The 14559-nt window shown below is 34.5% G+C and overlaps 1 protein-coding gene across 1 annotated transcript in view; it reads left to right on the top strand.

Moving 5' to 3' along the window:
* The window catches only part of LOC128982961 (serine/threonine-protein phosphatase 5), a 161350-nt gene extending 146999 nt beyond the window's left edge, over positions 1 to 14351 (top strand). The window contains exon 11 of the mRNA XM_054402071.1: positions 14083 to 14351. Within this exon, the coding sequence (XP_054258046.1) occupies positions 14083 to 14151 (69 nt within the window). The 3' untranslated portion in view covers positions 14152 to 14351. The remainder of the gene's footprint in view (positions 1 to 14082) is intronic.
* The last annotated feature ends 208 nt before the right edge of the window (positions 14352 to 14559 follow it).

The raw sequence follows: 14559 nt of genomic DNA, 5'->3' as shown, positions 1-14559 counted from the left end.
TGAATACTCATCTCCATTCATACTTGGCTTAAAATACCTACTTTGTATGGTTGCATTTCATCGAAAAGTATTAAAAGAATACAGTGTGGTAAATTTTCAAAGACGAATAGTTTATTTGAAAATGAAATCATTCACGAAAATAATATTGCTAGTAACACGCAAAGAAACAGCACCGCAACCACAGTTCATGTCCTGAACCAATGATTACGAGTAGAGTGAAGCTAGTATTAGTGGAATGAAGAGTTTAGTTGTCATTGATTGTCAACTGACATTGAGTATGAACTGTTAGTAGTCAACTACACTAGTGCACAACGTACGCAATTAGTCAAGGTCAGACCATGGTATAATACTCTACTGGATAGCACGCTGTGTGGTGGGAAAACGGTCCGTGCCCACCAGTCGAATTGGTGGGATGCCGAGGCGGACGGGCCGAATGAACCTCTGTCTTTTACACAAACATACTTTCACTCAACCTGCCCTGCTTCACTTATTTGCCAACGTAAAAATTTCAAATTTTTATTTTTATTTTCTGGAAAAGACAGTGCTTCTTACTATATAGTTTGTTTGAACCTAAACATATTTTTTATAATTTATTTAGGCAAATTAAAACTGATGATCGTTTTTTAACACAACTAAAAACATGAAAAATGTAGTAAGCAAGGAACTTTTTTATTTTTTGGTCAGGAAAAAAATTCCTGCGGCAAAGTTTTAGATTAAAGTATGAATTTTATTACAATACAATAATACAATACAATACAATACAATACAATACAATATTCTTTATTGTTAATTCATTAAGAATTACAATAGTGTCAATACAATAGTGAATTGTACATGTTAATTCCCATAATTTTCATAAAATACAATACAATACAATACAATATTCTTTATTGTTAATTCGTCAAGAATTACAATAGTGTCAATACAATAGTGAATTGTACATGTTAATTTTCATAAAATTCCTTTATTGAGTAGAAGGGTCTTGCGATTAGCCACTTCTTCAACTCCTGGTGTAGCTTGATGCCAGTCAGGTCTCTCAGGTAGTCAGGTAGATGGTTCCTCAGCTTGCAGCCGGTGTAGGAAGGTTTTTTCTCTCAAAGAGTTGTTCGGTGAACTGGTAGTGCAAATTTGGAGCCATGACGGGTGTCGTAGTGGTGCAGGTCTCGGTTTCTTGGGGGGTTTATTTCATTCACATACTTTATAGATTCAAGTATGTAGAGAGACACCACTGTGAGGATTCCTAACAGCAGCTATTTATTATATGAAGCTTTTTTTGATACGGAGTTTGCTTGTATCATTTTGAACTTGAAGCGATTAAAAATGGGCATAAAATCGCTTGGCGCGGCATTGGCGCTAGGAGCTCGGCTGGCTACTGTCGGGGAAATAAATATGTGAGTTTGTTGAAACAAAAATAAAATATAAGCTGGTTTAAATAAATTTTACGTGGTAACACTGACACTAAGCACTAACACTGAAGTTTAAAATTTAATTGTAAACAAATCACTGAGCAAATCTTTCTGACATTTTTATGGCTTACTGGTAGGTTTATTGTTAACATTTCCATACATTGTAAAATTTTTCCTCACAATAGTTTTTATGCTGCTGTTAATTTTTAAAACGTATGCTAACATCGTTAATAAGACGCTAAAAATTCCATTCAAAATACCATCGTGTTTGTCGTGACACAAGAAATAACACCAATATTACAGATTTATAACGCGAACAAAGGTGTTTTTTAAACAGATTTATATTTGTAAACAAAAATGTCTCCCGCGACTGGCAGCGGGCCGCCTGGTGTTTGTACGATATTTAGGCATCAGTTTACGGGATTTAGATACTCAGTTTCTGGCATTTAATTATCATAATACACATTACTGTAAATACGTCATTACATTACGAAGGATAGGTAACTAAATTTACAAGCGTATGTTTATGCATTTTATTGCTTATCGTAGTCTATAGTTTAAAAAAAATCGTTGAATCAATGAATGCATACTGTATTGATCAATACTGTAATATAACCAAAATGTATATTCTTGCATGTTGCTAAGTCTCTCAATAATAATTGGGGCTCACATCAGCAAATGATGACATGCTTATGTGATCAAATATTATTGTGATATTTTGTTTTGGCCAATGCTCAAATAGGTTATAAATAAATCAAACTCTTTCATAACATCACTAAATTTCTTCTGAGATTTACTTTTGATGCATAGTCTGTAAAGTGTGAGCAAGTAATTAAATTGATTATATTTGCTAACAAACCTCCATAAGTTTGTTATAATAAATTTTACTCGTAATAATTCCACAAAACTAACAGCAATACTCTTTCATTTAATATGTCACAAGGGGCACCTTGCTATTTAAAAAAATTAAGTTGGTGGCAGGGGGTAAGGGGGGAATGTGAATGTTACGTTGAATTCAAAAAAATTTGGCCTCCTACGTCAATAGATGATTCCCGCAAACTGCATATTTCTATCTATTGCGGTTTTTACATAAATAAAGATGCAAGTTTTTAAAAAAACACCCTGCATATATATATGTGTATGAACAAGGATTCATACTGTTTCTGCTTTAATATTAGTATAGGTTGGTTTGGATTAGGATTGTTATAATATAGCTACACCAATGGGAAGAATAAAAACATATCCACCTCAAAGGAAAACTGTAATTTTATATACTATATAGATTTACATTTCGGTTCCAGGTTTAGGTCTTACCATGACATCTACGGTAATAGATTATTCCCTATTATGGGAATTTCGTTAAAAGTCTCAATTATAAGTGACGGTATCCTTGGTTTTATGTAGTAGTACCTGGGAACCAAGCCATGGCAGGGTAGTATTAGTTTATTTCCATTGAACCCCTACATGAGTAATCTTCAGTGTAATCTTTGCTCAATAGTAACAACTGATGTGTCCCCCTTTGTACGGCATTCCAAAATGGTCAAAATTGGACCACAGGGCTTTTCCCTACCTGAATTTATTTATTTTATTTTTTTTTTTAGATACCGACTGATTCTGTGCCCATAGCTACAGTTGGAATAAAGTTAAATAATAATGAAAATCTTAAAACATCAACAAAAGAAAATAAATAAATATAACAGTTGATTTAAAAAAAAAACCTTAAGATTACTATAATTTAATGTAGTGATACTTGACAAAGTATAACTAAAGTATTTTTTTTAATTCAATAATGACACACAAGACTCAATATTTAGGAATGTTTTACTTTTTACTGTATAAGCTTATGGGAGCGATAGCGAACGTCAAGTTGCTGCCAGTGAGTGTCGGTGGCAGGGCATGATGGAGGTTGAGCAGAAGCAAAAGATACGCGGACGCGCGAATAAGAACCCGGTTGCGCTTGCGCGTGTGTGCGTCGGGAGCTCCGCAGGGCTCTGCCTAGCGTAGCAGTCAACTCGCGAACCGCGAACCTCCTAGCTCCCCCCACCACTTCCCCTCCAACTGGGTTGCACCGACACGGCGCAGTCTGGCGGACACTTCGAACATCGTTCTGAGATTTCCGAGCTGAGGTAGAGCGCACCCTTAAATGATTGATATTATTAGATGATGATGATTAGAAACTTCTTAATCTAAATTTACATAAACACAGGAACAAAACATAAATGGGGAAATTAGTGAGGGTTAAGATAGTTCATGACCTGACACAAGGGGAATAGCAATAGAAGCAATGTTAAGGATATGTTCTCACAGTTTTCACTTGGGAAATGGGGAAAGGGTACACACACTCGCGATTAAGGTTCAAGACGATCTCCTCTAATATAATTTGTGACACTTGATGAATATGGATTGAATAGGATTTTATTTACACAAAGTTTTTATAGTTTATGTTGCCGAGATCTTCTTTACCATTTTCTATCTCCTCTTCTATGATCATTTTGAAGATTATTATTTGGCCTATGGCTATTATTATTAACTACTATTTGACATATTTTTCCTTCATGATTACACAAATTAAACTTCACTGTAACATTATTATTGTTGATTTGCATATTGATTTCAATTGTATTAAATTCGAATCCATTTTAAGGGCAGATAGTACATAGACTCCAAGGATGACTGGCTTTATTAAGTTTGGAACTATTAAATATCTTATAATTCATCTTCTAAGAGAAAGTTGTTTTTATCACATAATATATTTCGGCACTGTATTCAATGAAGAATCAGTTGGCAACATAACTCTTCCTCGGACATAGTCTACAGCGACGAGTGGTTTTCCGACCTCTGTGGAGATTGTAGAAAACGAGAACCTGAATGGTGGCTGTTTAGTTGTGGAGTAATCGGGGTATTAGGCGAGTTGGAATTTTGCCTATACATCGCGCATAGTTGATTTTGTTCCTTGTTAGGGTGATTCTGATTATATTTGTAGTTTTGGCCATAGTTCCGGTCCGGGTAGTGGTCACGCTGATATGGTTTGTTGTCTCGGTGCGCCCGTTGGTACTGTTGGGACTCATTACCATTGTTTCCGTTGTATCGGTAACTATGATGTTGGTGGTTCTGTGCATAGTTATCGCTGTGTTGGAAGTTCATCTTAGGCATGTAAGCTTGTTGGTTAGTAGATCGATCATGGTAATGTTTCGGGTTTTGTATGTTAGGGCTAGACAGTCTGCTGTTCTGATGACTGTTGTAGCTCTTAACTTTCTTAGGTCCGTCTCGAATGTCATCCTTCTGTAGAAGTCGTTCCATGGCTCTTATTGTGGTGATATTTTGCACATTAACACTGTCCTGGATGATTGAATCAAATCGCTCTGCCAATAATGATACGATCTCCTCTTCACTTAAACTAGGGGAGATGGATTGCAATAAAAGTACACAATTAAATATTCCGTACGGCTCAAGGTTCCATTCGCTCGATATTTTTCAGACTCAGTCTTGGCTTTTATTCCTCTTTGGACGGCTTGACTCCAATATTTGTATTCAAATTCCTTAGCAAAATTGTCCCAATCAAGAGTGTCTGATCTGATTAGTTGCAACCATCGGGATGCGGGTCCTTCAAATGACGTTTCCAATAGGTCTTTAAGGTATTCGGTTTGATTGCAGTTCATATTCCTTTCGATCCCTCTCTCGTAATATCGCTTAAGTTTGCGCAGATATTCCATTGGGTTACCGCTTCGTCCATTAAATTTCGGCAGTTGACGATCGTTATTCTCATTACCGCTACAGATTACTTGAATCGCACCTGCTTGTCCATTTATTGGGTTAGCTTGCTTTAAGTTGTTTACTTCAGACTCACATTTGATTAAATTTTGGTTGAGAGTCTGAATTTTGAGCGTTTGTGTTTCAATTAATCTAGTTTGTAGGGTGATTTTAGGCAATACTTCATTTTGTAGGGCAGTTAAATTTATGTTTGAGTTACGCTCATTGTCAAGTTGTGTTTTAACTGTGATTTCTTATATTTTCTGCTCGAAATTAGATTTATGTTCTTCTAACTGTGATTTTACGCTAGAAATTATTTGTTCTTGGAATTTGTTCTGCTCTATTTCTGAATTAGATTGTTGTCTTGATATGCTATTAACAACAAATTGTTTCGACTGATTTTGAGAGTCTTCAATTTTTAAAATTAGCCGATCATTTAGTCTAGCTGTTTCTTCAGTTAAAATACTTTGTGTTAATTTTATGGCATTTATTTCTGACTTTATTTCAATTTGGCTTTCTCTAGTTTCACGTATTTGTGATTCAAATGCGTTTCTACATGCCTGGATTTCTTGGTAGGTTTCGTTTATTTTATTGTTGAATGTTTTAATTAGTTTAGCTTCAGTTTGATTAATCTGCAGGTTTGTTATTTCTTGAATTTCCGATTTAGTTTCACGAATTTCTGACTTTAATTCAGCAATTATTTCTTGAATTTCTGATTTAGTTTCACGGATTTCGGATTTAGTTTCACAGATTTCTGACTTTAATTCAGCACTGGTTTGTTCAAACTTATTACTTAAGTTAGTCATAAGGTTAGGTTAACTAATATGTTCATATCGATTGTGGGTGTCTGTACAGGAGGATTTGTGCCGTTTAATTCATCAGTTGAAGTGTCAGAATGCTTATGAAGCTCGAGATTCACATTATTTTCGGTTTGAGACTGTGTTTGAATGATATCAGCTGTTCGTTGGCTGTCTGCAATATTGTCTGTCACATTGAACGAGGTTTGGGGAATGTTGCTTAAGTCCAGCTGTATTCGGCACGACGGCACAATTTTGTTTTTGGTCGGTGACGTTTCGGCTAGAGGCAGTTCAGGTGGTGGAACAAAGGCGGGTAAAGTCGAATGATCAACGCTGTCTGATTGGTCAATGGATTCGGTGAACGGTTGGTGGTCGTTGAAATTTGAGGCTTCTTCTTGGGTTTGTTGTTCTGCTGGTTGCTCAAAATGGCTGCCGTGTGTTCTGCTATTTATGTCGTCGTCGGCGTCGTCGCTTGAACTCGGCATTCTATCCATAGACGGGTAGTTTCGTTTAGGCCATAAATTATATTTATTTTCCGACATTTTAATGTAAAATTTGTTAGGTCATGCGTGATTATTAAATCTGCGATGTTGTTGTGTTGATTATTTTGGGAAACATGGTCAATTACGGGAAAAGTTAACAATGCAAACTCTTAAATCTAACAAACTTATAGGCTAGTTATGGTGAGAATTGCAATAAAGTTAATGAGCTATTCAAGCCAACACGTTGGTGCGCCAATTTGTAAACTCACCTTACAATATTCATTTTAGGCTAGGGCTATTCTATAAAAGTTTAAAGTTAATAAGTGAACAAAGATATACGAATTGCAAAAGGTGTTTAATTGAAACGAATGAACAAACATGCAATGAAATTTAAAAGGCCTAACGTTATAATGAAAGGACTGACAATAGTGTGTAGGGGTTGAAATTAAAAATGAAATAAAAGATAAGTTTGAAATAAAGGTTCAAATAATTTTGATGTGCTATATTTCAGGATAGGGTGTCATGCTGGCTTGAATGCTAAGAATTAATAAATTTAATAGTGTCCAAATAGGCCTAATTAAGGTGTTAAACTTACAAAATCCCAACAATGAAAAAATCTAATTTTGATGTTGTCCAAAAGGTAAGTCCAATTAGCACTGAATTTAAAAGAGTTTAAAAGAAAAGTTTATACTTAATTTTGGAAATACAATGATGGGGTTGAGTCCTCTTGAGGTTTACTGTGATACAACTTGATTAAATTGGTTTTCTTGATAATATTAATTAATTTAATTTAGATAAAATTTGGACTCCTTCTTCTAACTAACAGTTTCAACTTCCACTCTGGCTCCCTTCTCTCTCCAATCTCAATGTTCACATAATTAATTGTTGAACACATGGATCACTGTTTCACTGCTTCTTGAATTTTGATTCCTTAAGGACTAATTTTGAAATGATATAAGAAATTTTGATGTATTGCAATTCTCTTATATATTTAATAAATAATTAAGTTGTGGACTTTGTAAAAAAATATATAGGCTATGGAATGAATATTATTAATGATTAATTGAACAGATTAATGAAATTATATAAATTAGGAAATGAATATTAGGCCAGCCTTTCTGAGGAGTGATTAATAACAAAGGCTCAAATAAAAATGTTAGTAAATTTACAAAAAAGTGTGGAATAAATCTTTAACATATGTTTTGAAATCAAAACAAAGAAGAATTAATCTTTAATCGTTTCTTTAATCTTGAAAATAATTTTTTTAGTTGGTTTTATATAGTATACATTACATTGCAGAATTGACTGAATGTAATATTGCTCACTTGCTTGATGATAAATCACGATCAGCTGTATTGAAGTAAACAAAAATCAGCAGTAAAATACCTTCTAATGCTATTCTTATGGAGAACATTTTACGATATATCTAATTTTGTGTTAAGATTTTGGGAATTTCACTATTTTTCCCGCCGTCACGGGGTCGGGACCTTTAATTTGAGCCCTATCCCGTCGTTCTACGATTTCCCAGTCACCCACAGTTTTGACGCAAATAATCGGCTTACGTAATTAATATATAGATAGATAATGAATGAATGAAATGAAATATTACAGTTTGGTGACTGTGATGGTTTTTTTGTAGGCCTAGTGCCTGTACTGGTATTATGGGTTTTTAGGTATTTCATTAGGTTGTAAGACCTTTTAGACCGCCCACCTCTGGAGATAAGCCCATTAAAATAATATAATGCATTTCGCAAATCTGTTGTTTGCTTCATAAATTTTAAAATACGTCCAAACTTGGGAAGCAATTATCAAGAATTTATCACAAATTAGTCTATAAAAACAACAACTTGTGGTAGCGCTATATTCCTGTAAAAGGGCTCAAAGGTCTGAAATAAATCTTCTTTTAAAGTTACGTGATTAGTTGCTCTGTTATCTACATACCAGCAATTTTCATCAGAGCCTTCAGTAAAATTTACTTCACTGAATGTCATGAGACCCATGTTCTTCCCAGAATCTCCTCCCTCTGATTTGCTAAAGTTAGATATCTGATTGGAAGGTTTGGCTGGCCTACCATCAGCTTTCCACTTATTACATTGCCTAACTTTATGACCTGATTGCTTACAATAATGGCAAACTAAGCTTTTCTTTTGTTTACTGTCCTTTACTCCTGAATTCTTACTCAAGGCATGGTCATTAATCTTTCTTCCAGATTTTACCACTAAAGCCTCACTACAGTTTTGCAAATTTCTGGCATTCAATGCTTTTTCATATGCACAAAGCTGTGTAGTAAGTGTGTCAATGGTTCTCTCAGATTTCTCCATTAACATCCAACTAGACTTAAATGAGAAAAAACTCAACCAGTAAGAATTTTGCAAATTAGAAATAATTCAGGTAAGTCACAGTTACTTTAAGTGTCTTTACTAATTTCTAGCTTTAAGTCATTACATAGGTTTTTGAGCTTTGACAAATGGCTGGATATGTCATCAGTGGAATCTCTTTTGTAGCTAAAGAATTCCAAACAAATATTGTAAGCTTTGTCCTCTGAGACACCATCGTACAGCTTATGAAGTTCTAGCCATACTTCCCTAGCCTTTGAAAAACGCATAACTTTTTGTAAAGTTTCCTCCGTCATGTTTGTTGTCATAACTATCAGTGCCATGCTGTCAGCCTTGGTAAAATTAGCTACATCTAAATCATACCTAGCCTTCTCCTGTTCTATTGCTCCTGGATTCAGCTCCTTGGGCATTTGCAGATTCCCCTCCACAACATCCAACGCTTTTGGTATGCTTCTTAGAAGTGTGCATATTTTATATTTCCAAGTTGACCAATTTTTGCCATCAAAAAGTCCTACTTGCAGTTTGGTAAACTCCATTATTTATATTTACTAACAAATAATCTTGAAGAGGTTTACAAACAACACAAATATTTAATTTTGACTTTTGCAAAATAAATTAACATTGACTCAAGACAAAGATGAAATTAGTTAACGAATTCGAACCACGGGCTTCTGCTACCATGTTGAATATTCCGAGAATCTACAAATTATCACTAACTAGAAAACTATAAAAAATTATTTTAACAAAAACCTGAATGATGTTGTTTATTCGAATTCAACTTGAACACTAACAAATCATCTGTTAATAAACAATAAATTAATATTAAACACAGTCTGTTAGAAACATGATTAGAGATATTACTAAATCTCAACAGTCTTCCCTTCTTATTATTATTCTGTTTTCACTTAAATCAGCTGAATGCGATGTTTACTTATTACTTGTGTTTTCTTTTTGCAGTTTTTACGTTTTTACACATTGAAATACATGATTGATAATTCAGATCATTTTAGTCTTTTAAAGGTGTTTTACATTTGAGTCTTACATTAAAATAGCCGTACATTTTTTGTAGGCCTATGTTTTATCTTTTGACTATCAATACAACTAGACATTCCACCCCCATGTTAAATTTGTAGCTACTAGATTTTTCATCAAAATATTCTGTATCCAATGGCCAATGGTTTTATTAAGGCCAGTATTAAAATGCCATCTCTAAATCGTCCTAATAATGGTAGAAGACCTACATTCCAGTTATATTACAATCATATCCTCCATCAAGAATACTTGGTATTAACAATCATAAATTATTTCCACCAAAGAAAGCTGAGTTTAACCAATTACAATTGTTGAAATGAAGACCAATTTTTATGTTGCACAGTTTAATTTAAGTGTCAAATTTCCCCTCCTGTTGTTACACTTTAATACTCGTTTTATACTTAAATACTTTAACCGATTGTAAGGGTGAAAAATGAAGTCCAATGTTTTTGTTGTAGGCTACAGTTGAATTTGAATGTTAAATTTCCTTTCTCTTTTTTATACTTTAATGCCCTTTTTGGATGTTAATATCAGATTCCAACTACTGTAATATTTTCCTGGTCAAAACTACCATAATGCACTTCTGGAAGAGGTATCTGAATAACAAAATTTAGTAAAAACAAATTTGAATTATTGTAATTTTAATCAATAAAACAAGCATTAGTACGTAGATTGACTTTTTTACATTTAGTTACTTATACAAATATCAAATCACGCTTGTTCCGCTCAACTGGCTTTCACCTCTCTGAAAGCAACCCTAGTTTAAATAGGGAATAAATATGCCTTATTTATGGAAATATTTGAGCAAAAATGTAATCAGACAAGTTGAAATTCGCTCAGTCTGCAGGTTTGCTGCGCCAGGGGTATTTTGTTTAAACGACACTCAATCATAACCATTTGCAGTTTGTCGAAACACGCTTCTTTCTCGCGCCAAATCTACACATACACACTTCACACCTCATGGGCGAATCGTAGCACTTTGATACATGTAATACGATATCTCAAGTTAACAGGTACGCAAGGGATCGGTACATTTACAGAAATAACGATAAACTTGATTTCGTGGGTAAAGAGAGTGATGCCCCTCCCGATATTCTAAAAAATAATATTTACAAATTGCGTCGCACGAGACAAGTGCCCCGTAAGACGTGATACGTGAATTAATTTGAGGGCGGGTGTAATTACATTGGATGTATTACCGACGCGCGAGACAAGTGCCTCACGCAGATTAACTTGTAAAAAAATACCCAAAAGACCACCGCACTTCGAATCAAAATATTGACGGAAAATTAGCTCGAACTTACGACTTAAACGCCTACGAAGATAATTTTGCTCAGAGAACTATTCTCAAACGTACGGTAATATCGCTATGTGAGATATATACCCCACACGGAATATTACGCGTAACGTAACACTTTATCTACACTCTTCGTAGGACTTTAAACTATGAAAATAAGATCACAGTCAAAAAGGGGCTTTAAATTGAAGAATATTTGATAAAATAACACTCTCTGTAAATGTGTCGCCATGTGAGATAAGTACCCCACACGGAACACAATATACAACTTAATAAACTACACACATCTTGAGTTAATAGAATACCACTAATATTGAATCGCGATTCTAAAGGGAACCTCAAACTGAGGAATACCTGATACAATAACACTCTCTGAAAATGAAATCATACTTTATCCTCCCTTAACCTACAGAACAACAAAATGGTACACTCCGAAATAAAATTGTACTAACTTTTCACTTTACAAAAACCTAACCAAAATGATTTATTACTTGAAATTAATAGGGCCTTTTTTATAATCGAACCGACAAAACAGATAGATTCCTCCTCTCGATTATATGGTGTAAAATTTCTAAATGGATTTAAAGCCTCGAGGTGAGAGACATTTGCCTCTAACCGAGAGTTAATGACTAAATTGGTGATAATTTTGAAAAAAACCCAAGACAAATACAAATCACACAAATTAATCGATTCTGAATCTGTTGGATGGGTTCTTACCCAATTGGGAGGGTTTCCAAGCCCGATGGTCATCTCAGCTGCCTTGTCACACATGTACACTCGGTAACTTAACACTGATTTAACACTAGGCGGTACGATACAGACTGCCTCGGTCACTTCATCGAGGCGTCCGTGTCCCTCCGACTTGTGGCGGGGGAGAGGGAGGGTAGTGATAACCCGGTGGCGCTTGCTGGACTCGACGACCGTCCTAAGATTTGATTATCTGACGGGAAATTTGAAATTCACTGTCAGACCATCAATAAATAAACTTTACCGAACTTGAAATTTAAAATAGTAGTCTAGCGCAATGTGCAGTGTTGCCATTTGTCACTTTGGTTACAGATCGAATGCAATATAATATGACTAAGGAACCCGTGCGGCTCAATGAGCTGCCTAGTATGAAACATAACGCCAAGGAAAACCTTATGCTTAAATTCTAGTAACTTTAGTTACATCTTAGAGTTATTTGAAAACTTGTTAGAAACTAATTTTAAATATTTCTAATGGCCTCACCAAGGTTCACCTACATCATTTCTGCTCACAATTTTAACTGATAACTTCTAATGAATGCTAAACGATCTGCCTCAATTCGAGTTAATATGTTGCAACAAAGTTTTTCCAGCATTGAGAATTGAAGAACACTGTTACCGTACTGATAACCTTTCTTAAGTAATTAAAGTTGGGCCATTTCATTCCTTTGATTTGAGACATCCCCCGATCAAACGAATTTTCTCCGTAGAGTAACCTGAAAAGTGGGGTGATGTCAACCATTTCATGTGCTCCATTTTTTACCCACAAACTCGGGGTTACCAACTGGACAGCCATAACCTGCTTTGAATAGGCTAAAGCAGCAACACCATTGAAAGTTGGTTAACGTAATTTTAACAAAATGTTTTGAAATATCTCGATCTGTCAGTGTCTGAAGTAAACATTTCTTGCATGCATTCATTTGATCTGACATTTAGGCAAGTTTACTTTCCCACCGTGACAACACTATGAGCTTCGCATATTTTTTCACTTCCAAAGTAAGTTGCATAGCAGAACTGGGAAATATTATTCATCTCACAAAGTGAATATGTATCTGGATGGGTATCTGTTAGACCAGGTCTCTCTTTTTCTACTCTCCTCATACGCACAAAATATCTTATTATTAATTGTTTCCTACTACCGTGTTCAATATTTCTTCTTTGAACTTGAGGCATTTTCTGTTCTTCCAACAAAACTGATTTGAACTGTTTAACTTGGTCTTAACCTACTAAATATTACAAACATCAATATTTACTCCCAAAAAGCTATAGCTTCTTATAAACAGCTGTTTTTTTGTTTTAAATTTGTTCTATGTATTTCTTATGGGGAAAACCCGACCTTTGAGTGGGCCTCGCGCTCTTAAGGGCAGGAATTTTAGAATTCTAAAACCTTATTGCAAAACTACATATTGAGACAAATCTTTTGACACCTCAAACGTTATATAATTGGTCCACAAATAAGGGAGGAGTTGCGTTAACAAAAAACGGCTTCACGTATTATATATATATATATAGATATAGATATAGATATAGATTCGTCCAAATCATGAATAACCCAACATTTAACCATTAGGCTTAAAAATATGAATTCAGCCGCTGACTGGACTGGACTAAGTCAAACAGTTAGAGTGAACTGGAATGAGTTTGAGGTTCGAGTCAGCGCTATTTATGTTGCTTCTGTATTTCCATAGGTCTTGCAAAACAAAGTACAATAAAGAACTGTATGAATGAAATAAAATAATACTGTAAATTGTAACTATTATTAATGTTACTATTAATCAACCTCAGATAAGGAAAGGATGGTATTAAGGTAGTGTAATAATTTTGTTGAGTCCAAATAAACCATCAATTGATCCAGTCTTTATTAAGCTCACCATCTGTCTTTTGCTTGAATATGGTGGAGCAATTGCAGTCGATGTTTGCACCACTAATCTTAGCCTACTATTGACAATATTTCATGATAAATATCCCCTTTCAAATAGCCTTATGGTTTGCAATTTGAATTTTGTAAATGAGTAAATAAAAATATAACCAATTAACTTGGTACCGACACATTTCACCATCGATTCTCGGTCCCAGTACCTTTCCCAAGAACCGGTGAAACCGACATTTGACGTTAAGTACCGACCCATCACTAATTGACATTTTATAATAGGTCTAATATAATTTATATAATATAATTTAATATTTATAGTCCTAATAAAATATAATTTATAATAACCTTTTTTTCTTGTTTCAGCCTCATCCCAACGTCAAACCCATGGCCTACGCCAATTCGTTACTTAATTTACCTTTTTTGATGTCATAGGGAAATGACATGGTGGACAGTCTTTGTTACCAATAGTTCAATTTTGTTCGAGAACATTAATGAATTTCAGAACTTCAATGGTTTTCAATCATCACTGGAAATTGAAGAAAATGAAGCTGCCTTCAGCCTTATTGTTGTGTAAAAACAATTTTTTTATTGTTATTAAACTATTATTTATCAAATTTCCTACAACGGATAAAGTGTACAGTTGTTTCATAAAATTTGCCTAGAACTGATCATAATTTGCCTGATGATAATTGAATACGAATGAGTAAGTATGCATTTTTTCAAAGAAACTATGCAGGATAATTGGGATATGTGTCTGTGACGGATAGATAACTTAAAAAAAAAACTTAATATAAATATGAAATGATGTTGATCATTTTGACCATTCACGTCATAAAAGTC

This window comes from Macrosteles quadrilineatus, unplaced genomic scaffold (genome assembly GCF_028750875.1).
Source record: "Macrosteles quadrilineatus isolate MER2022 unplaced genomic scaffold, UCM_ALF_1.0 Scaffold_1__1_contigs__length_201487025, whole genome shotgun sequence".
Taxonomy (NCBI): Eukaryota; Metazoa; Arthropoda; class Insecta; order Hemiptera; family Cicadellidae; genus Macrosteles; species Macrosteles quadrilineatus.
This window is presented reverse-complemented; position numbering and strand designations above follow the sequence as displayed.